Source organism: Onychostoma macrolepis, chromosome 19 (assembly GCF_012432095.1).
Source record: "Onychostoma macrolepis isolate SWU-2019 chromosome 19, ASM1243209v1, whole genome shotgun sequence".
Classification (NCBI taxonomy): Eukaryota; Metazoa; Chordata; class Actinopteri; order Cypriniformes; family Cyprinidae; genus Onychostoma; species Onychostoma macrolepis.
Window position 1 is genome coordinate 6,832,998 of NC_081173.1, and position 20,974 is coordinate 6,853,971.

The 20,974-nt window shown below is 35.3% G+C and overlaps 1 protein-coding gene across 1 annotated transcript in view; it reads right to left on the bottom strand.

Annotated features, from left to right (window-relative positions):
• Positions 1–20,974, bottom strand: part of myo1g (myosin IG) — a 51,431-nt gene that overhangs the window by 2,304 nt on the left and 28,153 nt on the right. Inside the window, 1 exon segment of the mRNA XM_058753409.1 lies at positions 15,974–16,131. Coding sequence (XP_058609392.1) covers positions 15,974–16,131 — 158 coding nt within the window.

The window sequence follows — 20,974 nt, forward strand, 5'->3', positions numbered from 1 at the left end:
TCAATTTTCTGCGTTTTTGCATCCGTAGCTTGCATTTTGATAGGAAAGGATGACGAATACGAAAAAAAAAAAAAACGCATTCGAAAATTACAGACTCAGTGTGCATATGCTTTATGTTTACCAAAGCTGCATTTATTTGATCAAAAGTACAATAAAACAATAATATTGTGAAATATTATTACACTTTGAAATAACTGTTTTCAGTTTGAATTATCACTGTTGAAAAGAGCTGTGCCGTTTAATATTTTTGGTGGAAACTGTGATACTTTTTTTCAGGATTCTTTGATGAACAGAAGAACAGCACTAATTTTAAACAGATCTTTATCGCATTATACTGTAACAATAGTTTACTGTAAATAATCCTGCAGAAAACATAACATTTGAATTCATTCTTTCAGCCATGCTGGTTGTTTTTGTTTTGTTTTTGACTGTAGAACTAATTGATTTTGCTCTATAATAAAACTGACCAAATAATTTATGTGATACAAATAAAAAGACAGAAAAACAAGGCTAAAGTGTCTGTATCCAATTATACCTAAAATGCCGTTTTAAGCACATTCAGGATTTTAACAGCCTATTATATAAGTGGTCCAGAGACGGTAAAGTGGGGCTCAAAAAGTCCCATTTGATGGAGTCAAAAATAATGTTCTATGTAGGACAGAACAGATGAGAAGGGACACCTCTGCTGTCTGGTCCTGTCCCTGTTCCCTAAATGCAAAGTCCTCTCGCTTCCTCGGAGCCTTTCAACATGATCACCAACTCTCAGAGTGAGAGGACAACCATGGCACACAATGTCAGAAGTTCACAAGTAAATGACCTCTAAAAACCTTTATGTAATGCTGTACTTCGAAATGTTGTTCAATATCCTGAAATTTTCTGCCAAGTTGTTTTATGAATCTAAAAGGTAGAGAGGCAATGATAAAGCGTGATGAATATGGACACAGCTGACAGGTTTGATATCTTGGTAACACTTTACAATAAGGTGTCATTTGTTAACATTAGTTAATGTATTAACTAACATGAACAAACAATGAACAATGCATTTATTACACTATTTATTAATCTTTGTTAATGTTAGTTAATAAAATACAGTTGTTCATTGTTTGTTCATGTTAGTTCACAGTGCATTAACATTAACTAAGATTAATAAATGCTGTAGAAATATTGTTCATTCTTAGGTCATGTTTACTAATGTTGTTAACTAATGTGAACTAATGAACCTTACTGTAAAGTGTTACTGATATCTTATACTACCATTCAAAAGTTTGAGGTCAGTAAGATTTTTAAAATGCTTTTGAAAGTCTCTTCTGCTTACCAAGGCTGCATATAATTGATAAAAAATACAGTAAAATAGCAATATTGTGAAATATTATTTCAATTTAAAATGTTAAAGTACTAATTGTTCAAAAAAAAAAAATCTCAAAATTTGGACCAGTAGTGTACCATGATGATTTTTGAAAATGTTCTTACATTTTTGCAACATAAATGTTTCATTTTATTTTAAAAGATCAAGAACAATCTCTGGGTTGCACTATCTATAGTAAAACCGGATGGTCTTTTCCCTTCTGTCAGGTTTTCTCTTTCCATCCCACCCCAAACCGTGCAGAGAAGCACTCGTGCTTTCCTCATAAGCCCTCCAACAGGTGGACGGCAGTCCGCCATGAAAAAAAACCAGCCGCGGGTCACGCAACTCCTCAGTTCTCCTGTTCGCTTTCCACTCAGCTGTTCCCATCAGGGCTCCAAGCCACCAACCCACTGACCTTCTTCTGATTCACCAACTTACCAGAAGAAGGCCAGAGAAACCCAACACTGGAGGACATTAACTGCTCCCGATTAAAGGGATAGTTCACCCAAAAATGAAAATGTGATGTTTATCTGCTTACCCCCAGGGCATCCAAGATGTAGGTGACTTTGTTTCTTCAGTAGAACACAAACGAAGATTTTTAACTCAAACCGTTGCAGTCTGTCAGTCCTATAATGCAAGTCAATGGGCACACAATCTTTGAGAGAAAAAAAACATGCACAGACAAATTCAAATTAAACCTTGCAGCTCGTGACGATACATTGATGTCCTAAGACACGAAACGATCGGTTTGTGCGAGAAACTGAACAGTATTTATATCATTTTTTACCTCTGATAAACCTCTGTCTGACTGTTACAACATCCGGCGCGTGACGCGTCAACCTGCTCTAGCACATAGATATATATATACATAGATGCCTCATTAGCGACGGTTTCTATGGGCCGTGATACGTAAGGATCTACGTATATACTTATGTATATATATCTATGTTCCAGAGCCGTTGACGCGTCACGCGCCGGATGTTGTGGATGAGCTCAGGATGGTTGGACACTGAGGTGTATCAGAGGTAAAAAATTATATAAATGCTGTGCAGTTTCTCGCACAAACCGATCGTTTCGTGTCTTAGGACATCAATGCATCGTCATGAGCTGCAAGGTTTAATTTGGATTTGTGTGTGCATGTTTTTTTTTTTCTCAAAGATTGTGTGCTCATTGACTTGCATTATAGGACTGACAGACTGCAATGGTTTGAGTTAAAAATCTTTGTTTGTGTTCTACTGAAGAAACAAAGTCACCTACATCTTGGATGCCCTGGGGGTAAGCAGATAAACATCAAATTTTCATTTTTGGGTGAACTATCCCTTTAAGGTTAAAGAAATAGTTTACCCTGAAAACATTCTGTCATTAACTCTTTGCACTCAAAAAACCTGCACAAAGAGTTTTCAGAAATTCAACTTTTGTGTTGCAAAAAACAACATACAGGGTTGGAACATGACATGAAGTTGAGTAAATGATGACAGAAATGACATTTTTAGGAACTATTCCTGAGCGATTTGGTAGATCAGTGGCGCAGTGGTTTTCGCAACTCCTCAAAGAACTTCGGGAGGTGTGCGTTTCCTCAATGGTGGAGTTGACCTGTTTTTCCAGGGACATGGCGCCCCAACCAATGAAAACAGGCTGCAGTCGGCTGCATTATTTATTGCTATGGAAACCCTACGACAGAACTGGGACGCAGCAGCAACTTCGTACAGTTCTTGCGTGCCCTAGAGAAACGAATCTTCTTTCATTCATTCAGCGTTTATACGGCATTAATAATCACATGTGAGTGTACAGCTCCATGTCCGTTACAGTGAATCACTGACGACTCTGATTTGGGCCGTTCCTGAAAAACACTCTTCATTACATATTCCAGATCCACTATTCCTGCAAGCCTGTCCCTAAGAGTGGAAACCGACTCAAGAAAACACACGCAAACACAGCAGTCTGCGTCCCCGGGGCCCGGCTGTCACTGCGCATACTTTTTGTTTACCATCACACCCTGAGTTTAGGCCCCCATGGGCTGCGTGTGTTTGTTTGCAGTCTCCTCCTAATGGCCTGTTGAGTACATCACCAGCAAAAGAGGCGAGAGCACTTCTTCTAACAGTGTCCCCATGAAGATACAATGCTAAATGTTGCATTACTTTATTAAAAATCTATTTGTCTTCATGATGATGAAATTGAGCAAAATTAGCAGCATTATACATGAGATATATACACGAGTCTCTTTTTGTTTCTCATACACTATAAAAATATTTTTTTTAAAGTCATAGATTACTGAAGTACATTTTACAAGAAAATGCTATTTGAATTTCACACTTAAATCTGTTTTATTTGTGAAATTCGCTAGCAATTTCTGAGTGAAATCCTTTTTTTAAGTGCATTTTTGTTTTTGGACGCTTAATGTGAGAAATATTTAATATATATGGAGCAAATAGAGTTTTGAAGAAAAAGGCACACTAGATTAAAAATGATGACGCTAATATTTTCCATAACGATAAAAACTACATCTTAGTAGAATTAGAAAGACCATTATTTTAAATTGTAATTATATTTCACAATATTACTGTTTTTATTCTATTTTGATCAAATAAATGCAGCCTTGGTGAGCAGAAGAGACTTCTTTCAAAAAAATAAAAAAATAAATGTTATTGGTAGGCTTACAACTGACTTTACAAAAAATAAATAAATAAAAATACAGCTTACACATTTCCAGTTTAAGGTAGCTACCACTACTATCACTCTTACAGATTATTAATAACACTAAGTCATCTGAGGTCTCTGTTCCACCTTCCCCTCTGCCACTTTCACTCAGTTTCATCCTGAACTAAACAGACTTCTGCATCTCTGCCGCTTTTAAAATCATTCTCACCTCAGGCATTCATCCATAACTCTCACACAACATCACTTCTTTGGCCCTCTCTAAAACTGTCAGCCGTTTCCCTGAAGGGAAAGGCTCTCAGGACAGGAGCTGAGAATGCACATCTGTCAACAACCAGATAGAAGTGACAAACTCTCTCAGAGAGACAAAAGGTGGAAGAAGAGATACAAAAACACTACAGGATACGATATGAGATTGATAGAGAGAAAATGAAAGAACTTGAAATAATTACAGCTGGCAGAAAGTGCAGAAATAAGAAATTAATGTTTCTTTAATAACAGTGACACATCCTGTTCAAAAGAAGGAAAATGTAAGATTAGTTTGATCCCAAGTTCTAGATTAGTGCAAAATGAAATCACATATTTTTAGGTGACATATACAATACTGTTCAAAATATTTGTAATGTTTTTTGAAAGACGTCTCTTATGCTCACCAAGGCTGCATTTATTTGATCAAAACCACATTAAAAACAGCAATATTTTGAAATGGTATTACAGTTTTTCTCGATTGCTTAAACACATTTCTTGAAATTATGCCTCTTTTTTTGCGAATCCGTAACTTCTAACTCAATTCCCCAAACTTCCTATATGCAGGTCAAAATGAAGCTCTTCACTCAAAACAACTCAATCTTGCTGAAAAACCAAACTTTGCTCAGACATGACGCACAAACAGTCAAAAATACACATACTACAACACAGTCTTACACACTGATGGGATAAATTCAAAACAATACTACAAAAACCGGTAATAAGTGTTGCTTGTGGTACACCCCAAATGCTTTATTCCTCAATTTAATGTACTGTAGAGTCCAATACAATACAGCAAACAACAACAAAAATAATTATTTTGCCCCAGTATCCCGTCACTGGTCTGGAACAGGCCAAAGAAGCTCTTCAACATCACAGGCTATACTGGCCCTGGCCAGACAGCGGGAGTAAAATCCTCTCGCATGCCTGATGTCTTTGTGTCATTGTTCACAAACAAGATAGGCAAAATACTTGGTAATGTTGTCAATATAACAGTGCACTCTGTTAGTATTACCTGATGTAAACTATGGCAACAGTTTGGATGACAGTTACTGTAATGAAATGTAGAAGGCTGCACTTCTTATGTATGCCATATATCCATTTCAAAAGCACAAATGTACACATTGCTGTATGTTGGATATTGATTGAAAAAGACTGTATATGATTCACAGTTACACTTTTAATAGTGATCTGACCAAAAAAAAAATAAATAAATAAAAAAAATAAAATAAAAACACACACATTACAATGTCATTGTGAAATAGAAAAGAAAAATAAATATGTGCACAAAGGCAAAAAAAAAATTAGAAAGTCCACTGTCAGAATTTGTAACTGTTGTGTTGTCCTCTGTCTATATATGCTTTCCAACTGAAGCTTGATGAGATGCACCTTTGAGCTGTTTTTTGAACTTGTTCAAAAGAATGATAAACTGCTTTTATGATGTGCACAAGTGACTAGATGATGTGGAGGTTGAACAAGTAGTTTTGAGAATTTCATTTCTGATCTGAGAAATGCACCAAAGCCACTGACAGAAACTGTAAGCTGTATTTGGCCCTTTTATCTCAATCGAAGGTTTCTGAGCTCAAACTTTGTGTTTATAGTTCAGCAAAATGGGTGTGCTTTTTGAAAAATGGCGTTATGGTTTTGAAATTTTAGTTCAAAAGCCTGGTTATAGTGTTTTAGCAATCGAGAAAAACTGTAATAATAATTTTCTATTGCAATATATATTAAAATGTAATTTATTATTGTCATCAAAGCTGAATTTTCGGCATCATTACAACAGTCTGTCACATGATCCTTCAGAAATCATTCAATTCGGTTTAAAGGGCACCTATTAAGCAAAATTCACTTTTATATGTTGTTTGAACATAAATGTGTGTTGGCAGTGTGTGTACCCTATAATGATAAAAATCCATCCGCTCCTTTTAAATTTTTTTTTTTTTAATTGAACCAATTCAAATGGAAAAAAAAATAAAAATTCTCAGATTATGTAATCCGTATACAGTACATGCATACAGGCGCATCCACTACTGCGGAGATGACAAGTCAGTGTCGCCGACTTCATCTCTTAAACCGAGAACAAAGAAAGCACTAGTTTATCAAAATATTAAAATGTTAATGCTGTCTCCTTACTGTTTTTCACTGACACATTCATAATCATTACTTCTGCCGGTACGTGCGCTGTGGCAAGCTTGAGTTTTATTAGGCTATGTAGGCAATAAAGGCTCATAATAATGATTTAAATGGTTTATTAGTAAATGTGCGATTAGTCGACTAATGGATAACGACTTAAAATTAATGACTACTAGTCAACCAGAAAAATCCTTAGGTCAAGGACAGCCCAATTAAAATAAAAATTGTCTTCTTACTACAGCTACAGAAATTATATATTTAAGAGCAGTGAGTGATTTTCTGTTTTTATTTTGTTTGGGTCATATTAACAGCGTAGACAACAGTAGGTACTGTATGTTATGCTGCTGTCACTTAATACACAGATCTAATATAAACGTGATTTTTTTACCAGCTGTTTACCTTCACAGACATAACCGACTGTGTTTTTGTAACTCGTGCTTTAACATAAACTTGTGTGTATTTGACAGTTTAAGCACAATAAGACAGGAAAGACTGGACTGTTGCCCAGTGGTCCAAAATCCTCTTTTCAGATGAGAGCAAGTTTTGTATTTCATTTGAAAACCAAGGTCCTAGAGTCTGGAGGAAGGGTGGAGAAGCTCATAGCTCAAGTTGCTTGAAGTCCAGTGTTAAGTTTCCACAGTCTGTGATGATTTGGGGTGCAATGTCATCTGCTGGTGTTGGTCCATTGTGTTTTTTGAAAACCAAAGTCACTGCACCCGTTTACCAAGAAATTTTGGAGCACTTCATGCTTCCTTCTGCTGACCAGCTTTTTAAATATGCTGATTTAATTTTCCAGCAGGATTTGGCACCTGCCCACACTGCCAAAAGCACCAAAAGTTGGTTAAATGACCATGGTGTTGGTGTACTTGACTGGCCAGCAAATTCACCAGACCTGAGATTCTCTATGGGGTATTGTCAAGAGGAAAATGAGAAACAAGAGACCAAAAAATGCAGATGAGCTGAAGGCCACTGTCAAAGAAACCTGGACTTCCATACCACCTCAGCAGTGCCACAAACTGATCACCTCCATGCCACGCCGAATTGAGGCAGTAATTAAAGCAAAAGTAGCCCAAGTATTGAGTACATATACAGTAAATGAACATACTTTCCAGAAGGCCAACAATTCACTAAAAATGTTTATTTTATTTTATTGGTCTTATGAAGTATTCTAATTTGTTGAGATGTTGAATTGGTGGGTTTTTGTTAAATGTGAGCCAAAATCATCACAATTAAAAGAACCAAAGACTTAAACTACTTCAGTCTGTGTGCATTGAATTTATTTAATACACAAGTTTCACAATTTGAGTTGAATTACTGAAATAAATGAACTTTTCCACGACATTCTAATTTATTGAGATGCACCTGTATATTACATATTGTAAAAAGGGGCATAATAGGTGGAAATCATGATGCTTTTTAGAATTTTTTTATATATAGAAAGTTCTAAAGTACAATTACTCGAAAATTGATTTTTGTTTGGTAGTCTTTACTGTCAGTTTCTATCAATTTAATGCATCTTTGTTGAATAAGTATTAATTTCTTTCAAAAATAGTATACAGTATGTTAATAGATAATGACAGAAAATTGTGTATACAATTTATGTAATCATGAAAATACTTGCATACAAATACGGCATACAATTCTATGCCATGCAATAACCAAATACTCTGCAAGCATACTTATTGTAGGGAGAGAATACCAAACAGTCACATAAACAGGCTTGTGTTTTTTGCTGTAATACTGGTCTTTATGAACAAACTAAAAGCCTTCTGGGCCTTAAAACAAACCACAGCAGTCCCAAGACACCAGGAGGGACCATTAAGAGTCCATTTAAAACACACACAGCCACATACACAATTACACACACACACACACACACACACACACACACACACACACACACCCTCCACCTCCACTACTCCCCATCATCTCTCCTGAAATCCTAATTAGCACTTCCTCAGCTGCTTGGCAACTATCGTCGGGGCAACAGCAGCATCTGCGTCCCACAGAGGTGTGGAGGAACGGGCTGGTTCACTCAGTGTGAGTAGGGGGAAATCGGGGTAAACTGCTGGGCCAAAACACATGCTGATCCTCCATGTGATGTGACAAATGACAACTTCACCATCACCAAAAAGAATTAAAGGAATAGAAAATTCTGTCATCATTTGATGCGCATAACAGACTCAATGTAAGTCACAATTCAGTGAAAATTGCACACACAAATTTCATATGCACTTTGCATATTCATACTTGTTGCATCATAAGACATTCTTTTGGTGTTACTGATGTCAAATTTGGTGGAAAACTTCTTGAGAATTTGAATATGCGTAAATGAGAATGAAATTTGAGAGTTCCAGCAGAGAGGAAGGGTTCCAGTGCATAAGTACATATATTCCAGTCTGTTCCTCATATAAAACATAGCATATGGCTTATATACAGTAATGCACAAGTCACATGGACTTCTATTTCCATCCCCGGAATAAAAAAAAAATAAAAGTAATTTTGACTTTTTATCTCACAATTCAGACTTTTTCTTCAAAATTCTGTTTATATCTTACCATTTTGAGTTTATATCTCGTAATTCTGTTTTTTCTTCTTCCTGCCATTGAATAAAAACTAAAAAGATAATTGCAACTTTTTATCTCATAATGCTGAGTTTATATCTCAATTCTGAGTTTATATCTCAATTCTGAGTTTATATCTCATAATGCTTAGTTTATATCTCAATTCTGAGTTTATATCTCATAATTCTGAGTTTATATCTCATAATTCAGTTTTTTGTTTCTGTCACAGAATAAAAATAAAAAAGGTTTATAAAAATGTCTGAATTATTATTATTATTATTACTTTTATTATGTAGCAGAAATGGGCTTCCATAGACTTCTCTTATGGTACTTTTTTAAAGTTTAACAACTCCTGGTCAAAGTATGCTTCATTGTACAGAAAAAAGCAGCATTCAAGTCACATAGAACATCAAGAGGGAGAGTTAATAATGACCATTTTCAGTTTTTTCCCTCACTATATTCCATTCAAGCCATTGCTGCCCTACAGCGTCTCTCATCAGCATTAAGTGCAAAGCTTTGTTACTATGTGGAACTATAGTCCTACACTGATTAAATCTATTGACTAAACTTCAGGACAGATTTTATTCTAGAATGATTGAATAAATATTGGTGGCTGAGGTATTTGATGAAGCCAGTAACACCTTGTGTAATGGTTATATAATCATATAGTTCATCACATAGATTACATCTAGCCTGGTTAATCCTCAGTGACACTAATTGTACATCTTGGGAAGGTAGTATGAGATAAGCTGCTCATCAACTGAGCCTGAGAAGATAGTTCCCTTATAGTTCCCTTATTGATACACAGCATCACACCAGTGCGAGATTACGCAACAGGCTCTTCCTTCCTATGGGACGACAACACACACACACACACACACACACACAACAGGAATGATGTCACAAATGGCAACAATAGAGCTGATTATTCTGGTCATAATGTCTGCAGATGACACAAGCACAAACAAACTCGGTTAACCCAGAGTGACACATACACACACAGCGCTGCTTAACATACGCAAGCACACCAACAGATACAATGATTGGTGTTTAGAGGACAGTTCACGTAGCAAAAATATCTACACTATCATTCAAAAGTTTAGGGGCAGTAAGAGTTTTTTTTTCTTCATTTTAATTAATACTTTTAAGCAACGATGCAAAATTGATCTAAAGTGAGAGTAAAGACATTTATAATGCTGGTCTTTTGAACTTTACATTTAGTAAACAATACTGAGAATGAAAATGTATCATGCTTTCATCAAAAAATATGAAGCAGCACAAGACGTTGATAATAATCAGAAATGTTTTTTGAGCAACAAATTAACATATTAGATTTCTGAAGGATCACTGAAGACTGGAGTAATGATGCTGAAAATAAATTAAAAGAGTAAATTACATGTTTAAACATATTTAAAAATAAAACAGTTTAGCCTGGTGAGCATAAGAGACTTCTTTCAAAAGCATTATTTTTTTCAAAAACATTACCCCAAACTTTTGAATGGTAGGTTGCCATATAAACGTGAAGTGTGTAAATATATTTTAAAATTGCAAAAATTATGATTTTTTAAATGGTTTAGTTTACAAACAGAAGTATTGAGGAATTTTTAACATAAAAAAACGACACACATCACCTTCAAGTCCATTGTAATCAACAATAATGTAATATGATGAAATACTAATAAAAAAAAAAAACTGTTCTGATAACATTATATATTTTCTTTTCTGTTACAAAAAGTATCAGTGACACTTTAAAATGAGGTTCCATTTGTTAACAATAATTTATCAGCTAACATAGACCAACAAAGAATTTTTTTTATTAATCTTAATTTCAGCATTTACTAATATATTTGTTAAAATCAAAAGTTGTATCTGTTAATATTATTTAACTGACCTGAGCTAACATTAACTAACAGTTGAACAGTTGTATTTTTAATAACTTACATTAAAAAAGAAGAATAAATACTGTAAAAAACATATTGCTTATTGTTAATTATAGTTAGTTAATGCATAATAGGACCTTACTGTAAAGTGTTAGCAATGTATATCTAATGGAAGTCACATTGATCTGTCAATGGAAAAATCATAATTTCTCCCATAATTTGACCTAGACTAGATTGAACTGATTTGAATTTAACTTGAATTGAATTGAATATATTATAATGCTTATATATTCATGGTTATACCTTATTACAGAACACACTCGGAAATGTCAAGGAATAACTAGGCCATTATTATAATGTGTATTTCAATGTGTACTAGTGATTACTGCTGATATTGGTCAGGCAGATTAATGTTATTTCCTAAATCTACGTATAGACTTGCATTTCAGCAATTTTGTATACGTCACATTTACCTTCCTTAAATTGAATTAGTGTATGTATACAAGCAACATGGTGTTGTATATAAGCAACATCCACTCTGATTTCTTAATATTTGTATTAAACCCAGGCACTGAAAAACAATCAGTCAGATGAACATATATTAAAAACATTTATGATGCTCCTCTAGCAGAGACTATACCTCATCATCTCTGCATTCTGATCATACAATTACTTCAATTTCTGGCATCCAATTCTGTAACTCTGCTATATTGCTTATTAAAGTTGATCTATTTAGGTGAAAGAAAATACACAACTGGTCATTTTTGGGAAATAGTTAAGAAGACAAACAAGCTCTGCTAACCCTTTGGTTCCAGAAGCTCTCACAGTCTCACACACTAGAACTTTGGCCAAACCGTCCCCAACACACACACACACACACACATGCACACACACATGCACACACACACACACACACACACACACAGCTGTCTCAACAGATGGCCAAAGATTGGTTTAAACTACCCAACACACACGCACACACACACACACACACACACACACACACAGTCTGGTTTGCTATCCTTGTGGGGACTCTCCATGGGCGTAATGCTTTTTCTACTGTATAGTATATTCTATTGCCCTACACTAACCCTACACCGAAACCTACCCCTTACAGGAAACTTTCTGCATTTTTAGATTTTCAAAAAACTTCATTCTGTGTGATTTATTAGCTTGTTTACCCGTGGAGACCTCAATTTAGGTCCCCACCGTGAGTCTGTGTGTATTCAGGTTTAAGCCCCCACCTGAATAGAAAGACAGGTATACACACACACACACACACACACACACACACACACACTCGGCCTGGCACTGTCTTTCCACAAACAAACACACATGACACATTTATAATGTCTGCGTGAGTCAGGTGAGGGTGCATGACCCACGGGAAAGGTCACTGAGTTTAAAGACAGGCATGATAACAGAAACGAATCACCATTTGAATTGAGATACAGACATTTCAGATGAACAGGAGCTCTCAGCATGCATGCAAAGGAGAATGTGGAATCTAAAGTCATTAAATATTTACAAAACTATATCCCAGATCATAAGAGTGGTTTGATTAGACTGAAATAATGAGAAGAATACTCTTATGTGCCTGAATAACATATAAGCACACTTTCTGAGTAAAACATTTCATTAAAAGGAATTTGTTATTTTAGATGATACATGTAAGAAATGATAAAAAGTATTAATACTTTGTGGCTGGATGATGCTGACAGTTAATGTGATTCTTTACACTTGTGGTTCCTCTGCTAGGACACCAGTGTGAACTTGACTTCATATTCATACATCCACTGAAATCACCCTGAGACCAGCTGGTTAAAAAGCTTTGCTACAAAAGTCATAAATATTTTATGCACCACTTCGCCTATATAACTCCTACAGGTCATAGCAAATTTTTCTGTTGTCTTAAAATTGAGTTGAGATGAAAGATCATGAGAAACATGTTCATCTAATCCTGTCAATCACAAAGCACATTTATCGTCACTCTTGTGACAAATACCCAACCTCCATTTTTCTTCATTTCAATAATACATTAAATATTGTTTAATCATTATTAAGTAGTCTGGGGGAAGATCTGGAGCATGAGTTGAATCTCATCTCCCTCAATGATTACACTAATGTGAAATTTAGCTAATCAAGAGATATCTACGTTATTACAAAAATGGTTACTCAACATGCATTACTATTGTTCGAAGCCTTTACGTTTATGTCAGTTTCACAAATGATTCAAATGTACAATATAATAAAGTACCTAAACCCACTGCCATAGTGTACATTACCGAGATGCTGAAATGCTGTGAAATAATAAGATCATTATAATTTATAAAATATTTGTAATTATACAGAAAAATGAAAATGCTACAGTAAAAACATGTTAACTGGTTCATTCTAACTTTCCTTTCTATATGTTGAAAAATTGTAACTGGTGATGTGCATTATTTGTAATGTTACTGTAAAATACTGTAAAATGTATGGTTTTTGGAAGTAAAAACTATAAATTATGATATTATGGTGAAAAGGACATTTGTAGCCCCTGTGTGACATATTAATATACTATTTTTAATAGTATTTTTAATAGTTGTTTGTATTTTTGATATCAGTAATGTACATTAGGTTGTTTAGTGTTACATTTTCTGTCATTTAGTGAATGCTTATTGCATTATTTTAGCCCTGATGGTTGTATATAAATAATACACACACACACACACACACACATACATATATACATATACATATATACATACATACATATATATTAGTGCTGTCAAACGATTAATCGCATCCAAAATAAAAGTTTTTGTTTGCATAATATATGTGTCTGTTCTGTGTATATTTGTTATGTACATATAAATACACACACATACAGTATATATTTTGAAAATATTTACATGTATTTATATATCTATATTTATATTCATACAATTTATATTATAAAAAATATATTTAATATATAAACAAATACTATTTTTCTGAAATATATACATGCATGTGTGTGTAATAATGCTAATAATGCTTATGGACAGGCCACTTACGATGAGCTCTGATTCATCATGTGGATTTCTGTTCTGGATTTCTTGTATTATCAAAGTGGCTATGTAGAAGTAGATTCAAGTAGATTGGTAATATTAACATTATATCACTTACAGAAACATACGAACATAATTTGTAAACTATACATCCCATAACACCTGAAAAACTCCCTCTGGCAACCTCAGCTGCAAGTTTTTTACAATATACAGCACAGGATATTTTTGACAGTGTAGACACAATGTCAATGATCTTAAGTTTTTCAAAAAATGCACAACTTAATTTGTGTAACATTCTCACTTTCGCAATCCCAGACAGATTATTATTACAGTAAATTCTAATGATAGGTCAATTAATTCTCAAATGCAACCTGCAGACTTTTATGCCGTGTCTGTCCTGATTTTAGGGGAAATCTGGTTAGATATTGGGTTAAGACTTTGTTAGTTTGGAAGAATGTTGTTTCAGGACCAACAAGACTTTCTGATCCAGGAACATGCCCTACTTGGCAAACTACAGTCACCTTCTGTTTAGAGTTGGCGAGGGGTTATTTTTACATCTGTTTAACTGAAATACCTCACAGATGCTTCAGAATAGACCATCTTGTCTTGTTTTTTGTGCTTAACATTCTCCTTATTATTATGACCTTTATGAAAAAGGTTTTAATCTAGTTTTTAAAGCAATGAAAGTGGGGCTGCATCTCCGCTGTGGGGATTGAATGAACTGCACGTGTGTGCTCGGTCATCTGTTCTCCCGCCCACCCCCACACTCACTCACACACACACACACACACACACACACACATACACATACACACACATGCTCACACACTATTTGCCTTCCTCCACACTTCCTCAGGCCCCTGTGACGTCTCCTTTTGATGATGTCGTAAAGGGGGCATGACCCCACGCATTGACTCGCAGATGGCAGCACAATGGCTTTAAAGCAGACGTGCAGGAGCAGTGATTACAGACACCCACTGACGGACACACACATCCCACACCTGCCACACACACACAAACCATGTATACACAACCGGGCTGCTGTCTGCCCCAGGACCTAATATTGCCTCCCTCAGTGCCAGTTATGTGAGGAACCTGGAAATGCCATTGCATGAATGAGCATCTCACAACATGGATGCATTTGTGTGGATGTGATTACAACAAAACAGTCCTCCAGGCTGCTATATACCAAAACGCTATGAAGGAATAAGTGGGTATCTTTAAAATTAAATCATGATGTAAATACTTATAAATGTCCAAGTGACGCATGTCAGAGACTCTTTGTACACCTCCGTTCAAACTCACCATGAGGTTACGTTTTATTTGATCAAAAATATGGTAATATTATAAAATATTACTAGAATTTAAAATAACTGTTTTCTATTTGTAATATTGTCAAATATAATTTATTTCTGTGGTCAAAGCTGAATTTCAGCTTAAATTCATTACAAATCAACATTTGAACAAGCATAATGAATAGTGAATCATTATTTATGAGGTTTCTCCAAAAATTATGATATGATGATTCATTATGATATTTTTTTATCACCACCATTTTTTGTATTGGAATGAATTGAATCAACACTGAACTGACTGGAACTGAATAACTACATCGCTGCCTATTGTAGAACCGCTTATAGCTGAACTGACCTCGTTTCAAACTGGTGAACTTCACACTGTTATTGATCTAAACTGACTTGAGCTAAATAATGACACTATTGTCTTTTGGAGCTACTTAACAGCAGAATCTGAACTGTCTCCATAGTTGAGATTCTGCTACTTCCCTGTTTATCTCTCTGAAATTGCTTTGATGCAATCTGTATTACACAAAGCGCTACAGAAATAAAGGTGACCAAAAAATGCTAAAATGAATTTTAATTCAGAATTTGAAATCACAAACATGTTAATCATGGAAGCTGTATATTCAATCAATCCTCTGTAGGAATCTGTATGTTTTGAAAAAAATGATTAGAACCTAATACTATGGGCTACAGGCCTGTTTAAATCCTCAACATGAAGAATGAACAATAGCAATAGCTATGCTTGCCTTAGTAGCAGAAATTCTTCCACAGTACCCACAAAATATTGAAGCTGGAGGTTATTGGCATGGACTCTTACCGTGTAAAGTGGTCTGTGAGGCTGCCCACCAACTCCCCTACACGGTCCTGATTTGGGTTGAGTTGACCCCTCTGTAGGTGCACTAGAAAGTCTTCCTGAGCGGCAGTATGTAGCGCCACCATCTGGTCACTGCCACTTGTTACGCTCACACCAACCACCTGTGGGATTGAAGAGAGTGTAAAACAGCAATACAAATGAAAACATATTAACACGTTGCATAGCATGTGTTGCTGTACAATGAAGTATGTGCGTCCAATAAATCCATCTTTCCTGAATCCAACAGATCCATTTTTCCACCAACTACTGGCATTCAGTCAACCTCTGGCTTTGCAATCAGAGTAAAAGCTCATTCACAACACAATCACTTCCTGCGCTTCAGCACATGATTGACTCAGTAACCTTGAGAATGAGTAATATGCTGGAAATAATCATGAATGAATGACTTGATTGTTGCAATTACTCAAAGAGTGTGACCAATCGACATTGTGCGTCAGTGAAATGCGTGCCTGGCTGGTACGCATGATTCTGAGAATTAGAAATGGTCCTGGGGATGCTGTTGCATGAGCATGCACACCCATGTGCGTTATGTCTATGCATGCTTTAAAATCCCATGAAATCATGCCCTAACTGTAGCAGTCTCTTGTAGGAAAAACAATGATGATTCATCCTGCACTGCACATATTTTTGTCCAATTAAACGGTCCCTAAGAAAAAAAAAGTTCCCAGTAATATCGCCAGCAGCCAACTTGCGAGTGTCACTTTAATATTTACAGAGGCAAGAGAAAGTATGTGAACCTACTGGTATTGCTTGTTTTTCTGCATTAATTAGTAATAAAATGTCATCTGATCTTCATCAAATGCAAACAATTAAAATCTTTTATGTCTTTATTGAACAGTAAACATTCACAGTACTGTGGAGAAAGTAAGTGAACGTTAACTAGTTGCCTACCTAGTTGTTTATGAGGTCCTTGCTTGTCACTATTCTTTAGAAAAAAATCATCCAGGTCCTGCACATTCTTTGCTTTCCAGCATATTCTGCATATTTGAACCTTTTACAGCAGTGACAGTATGACATTTTATGACAAATTAATGCAGAAAACTAACCAATTCCAATGGGTTCACATACTTTTTCTCACTACAGTATATACTATTACAGCATTTTTTAATACTGACAATGTTTATTTTTACATTTTCAGTTTTCTTTTTAACTTAAGTTGTGTTTTTGTGATTTTATTAGCCTTTTAAATATAGCTTGAATTTATTTTTTATTTATCTTATTTCAGATAGCTGCCAAGGCAGCATTTCTAATTTTCAAGTTTTTAAATGACCAAAAACATTTTTTAATGTTTCACTGCGAGTAAAAAAAAAAAGAAAAACAAATCACAAGCTATGTTCAGAATGCAATATTAGCTTACTATTGTTTTCATACTGCACAGTATATTACTTTTTTTAAATAGTACGTGGAACAGCAGGTATTATTCCACAATACATTTTTTTTTACCCAATTGTTTGTAAAATGTCTTGATATTTGGAGGTCCAATCAAACAATAAAGTTGGGAAAGAGATTTTAAAAATAATAGAACATTATTTCTTGTTTAGTCAAAACATCAAGCTTACTGCATTAAATGCCTACATAAAATAATACTTGCATATTGTGCACTGTATGTGCACAATACAGCTGTGACAAAACTAAGGCCTCTTGGCTATTTAAAAAAACAGGCCTTCTTTATGTTCAAGGGGTCTTTGAGGTTCATTAAAGGCCAGTGTGTTGTTCTGAGTGCACATTATGAACAGCAGTAGGTGCGTCACCACTGTGCCTGCAAGAAACAGAGTGATCAGGCAGCGTTAAGCCTCTTTACTGCCACTTGGATGGACACACATTAGCACTCACAAACATGCGCGCATACACACACACACACACACACACACACACACACACGCAGGTTAATCGCTCTGTGCCCTGCAGTACATGCGGCTGACCTTGCTGTCTGAGATTTTGAGAAATGAGGGTGGGCTTCCTGCACTGTGTTCCATTCAAACAGACACACACATACACACAAATATGGAAGCAAATAAGAGACATAACTATTTGAAATTTAACAGCCACTGAATACTTAATTTTGAAATATTTTATTTTGAAAAACATTTATCTGAATTTATTTGCTCTGAATTCACCCCTTTGAAATTATTTTACTTTGGAAACCATGTATCTGAATTTATTTGATTCAAATTTACCTCTCAAAACCTGAATTTCGATGAATATTTTTCAATGCTCACAAATTCAGATAAAAAAAAAAAAATCAACTTACAGAATTTTAGATAAAATAGATTCAGGTTGATCAAATTTGATTGCTCAAATTCAGATCTCAAATTTCAAGTTAATATTTTTCAAAGAAAACATCAGTCTAATTCGACTGCTCAAATTCAGATCGAAAAATTCAAGTCAAATATTCACATGGTAACATCCGGGCTACCCAGGATAGGAAAAACAGTTGAGCGCCGAACACGGCGATCATGTCATAAGGTATACAGTAGGTGGCGGTAATACTCCTAAGCAGTGAGCGGCCATGAAGCGGAAAGAAGAAGAAGAAGAAGAAGAAACCTGACGACGACCTGTCTGTCATGATCCAAGAAGTAAAGATGTAAAGAACCTGTAAAGATGACTTCCAGGAAAGCAGGCGCCCGGTAAGTTTGCTGTTTATGTACAATCGGACTCAGGGCTCGACAGAACAGAAATATGTTGTTGCTAATTATGTTTGGAACACATATGCTATATAGCTATGGTTTGTGTGACTCGTCTCCTATGTAAGTTAAGTCAGCTAAACAACACGTTATAGCTAGCAAGATAACTTTAGAGCTCAACGGTGGCCGCCCACTTTTGGCTGAAAGCTACATTAACGTTTATAAAAGGTTTAAGCCTGGAACCAAGCCAACAGCTCCGAGATGAATCTTGACAATAAAACATTTGATTTGGCGCCGCATATTTTTTTTTTTAAACGGCAAAAAAAAAGAAGATTTCAATGGTAGAAGCTCACAGACAGACTGGGAGCCATCAATGTAGATGGGTACGGTTAAAAGAGTCATCACAAAGTATAACGTAATGTTACAGCGGGGTATTTGTGTGATATAAACAGCTTTTTATAAACGTTAATGTAGCTTTCAGCCAAAAAGTGGGCGGCCACCGTTGAGCTCTAAAGTTATCTTGCTAGCTATAATGTGTTGTTTAGCTGACTTAACTTACATAGGGAGACGAGTCACACAAACCATAGCTATACAGCATATGTGTTCCAAACATAATTAGCAACAACATACTTCTGTTCTGTCGAGCCCTGAGTCCGATTGTACATAAACAGCAAACTTACCGGGGCACCTTCGTTTTCCCTGGAAGTCATCTTTACAGGTTCTTTACATCTTTACTTCTTGGATCATGACAGACAGGTCGTCGTCGTGCTCTTCTTCTTCTTTCCGTTTCATGGCCGTTCACTGCTTAGGAGTATTACCGCCACCTACTGTATACCTTGCGCACATGATCGTCGTGCTCGCCGCTCAACTGTTTTTCCTATCCTGGGTAGCCCGGATGTTACCATGTGAATATTTAACTTGAATTTTTCGATCTGAATTTGAGCAGTTGAATTAGACTGATGTTTTCTTTGAAAAATATTAACTTGAAATTTGAGATCTGAATTTGAGCAATCAAAGTTGATCAACCTGAATCTATTTTATCTGAAATTCTGTAAGTTGATTTTTTTTTTTATCTGAATTTGTGAGAATTGAAAAATATTCATCGAAATTCAGGTTTTGAGAGGTAAATTCGAAACAAATAAATTCAGATACATGGTTTCCAAAGTAAAATAATTTCAAAGGGGTGAATTCAGAGCAAATAAATTCAGATAAATGTTTTTCAAAATAAAATATTTCAAAATTAAGTATTCAGTGGCTGTTAAATTTCAAATAGTTATGTCTCTTATTTGCTTCCATACACAAAGACCTAAATAGCATTTCTGCAGTCACTTTCAAACAGTATGAAATGATGTGGATTTCAAAGATGTAACACATGATTAACTGTGATAAATGATAGAATAAGTATGGAATGGATAAAAAGGATAGTTGTTGTTCTGGATGCTGACTGGTCAATACAGAGTTAAAAAATTAAAATAAATAAAATCCTGTTCAAATGTTTGGGGTGTATAAGAATTTTTTAAAATATTTTTGAAAGAAGTCTCACCAAGGCTGCATTTATTTGATCAAAAATACAGTAAAACAGCAATGAAATTGTGAAATATTTTTACAGTTTAAAATAACTTTAATATATTTTAATAATATAATTTATTACTGATCAAATCTGAATTTTCAGCATCATTACTCCAGTCTTCAGTGTCAGAAATCATTATAATATGCTGATTTGCTGCTCAAGACAGTTATATTATCAATGTTGAAAACAGTTGTGCTGCTTCATTGGGTTTTTTATTTTATTTTTAATTTTTTGGAAATGTTATGTTTTTTTTCCCCAGGATTGCCTTATTTAATAAACAGATCAATTTAATGCATTCTTTCTGCAAACGTTTGAATGCAAGTGTATAAGTATGGTGTTTTAACAATGCATTTAACTACACATGTAATTATAATAAACGGGGCTGCTTTTCCCAAAAAGCATCATAAGCCTAAATTGATCGTAGAACCCTTGTCACCAATGGAGCTACAATAAACTTAGGTTTACGATGCTTTTGGGAAACGTAGCCCTGAACATTATAGTCTGTTGGTGTACAGCAGACACTAATATAGTTATGGTTATATTTATCATAATAATTGTGATCGGGCTGTAGGGTTGCCCTGTCTGTGTCTGCTGCTCTAGAATATCAGCTGACATGATCAGCCCCCTGTACCACGCAGAGCCGTAGTGCGTCAGTCTGTGGTGAAATGAGATTAAAACCACAATGTACTGGGCTGTCACAAAACAATATCCTTGTCTGGGACTGCCTGAACTCGTCCAATGTAGTCTGGC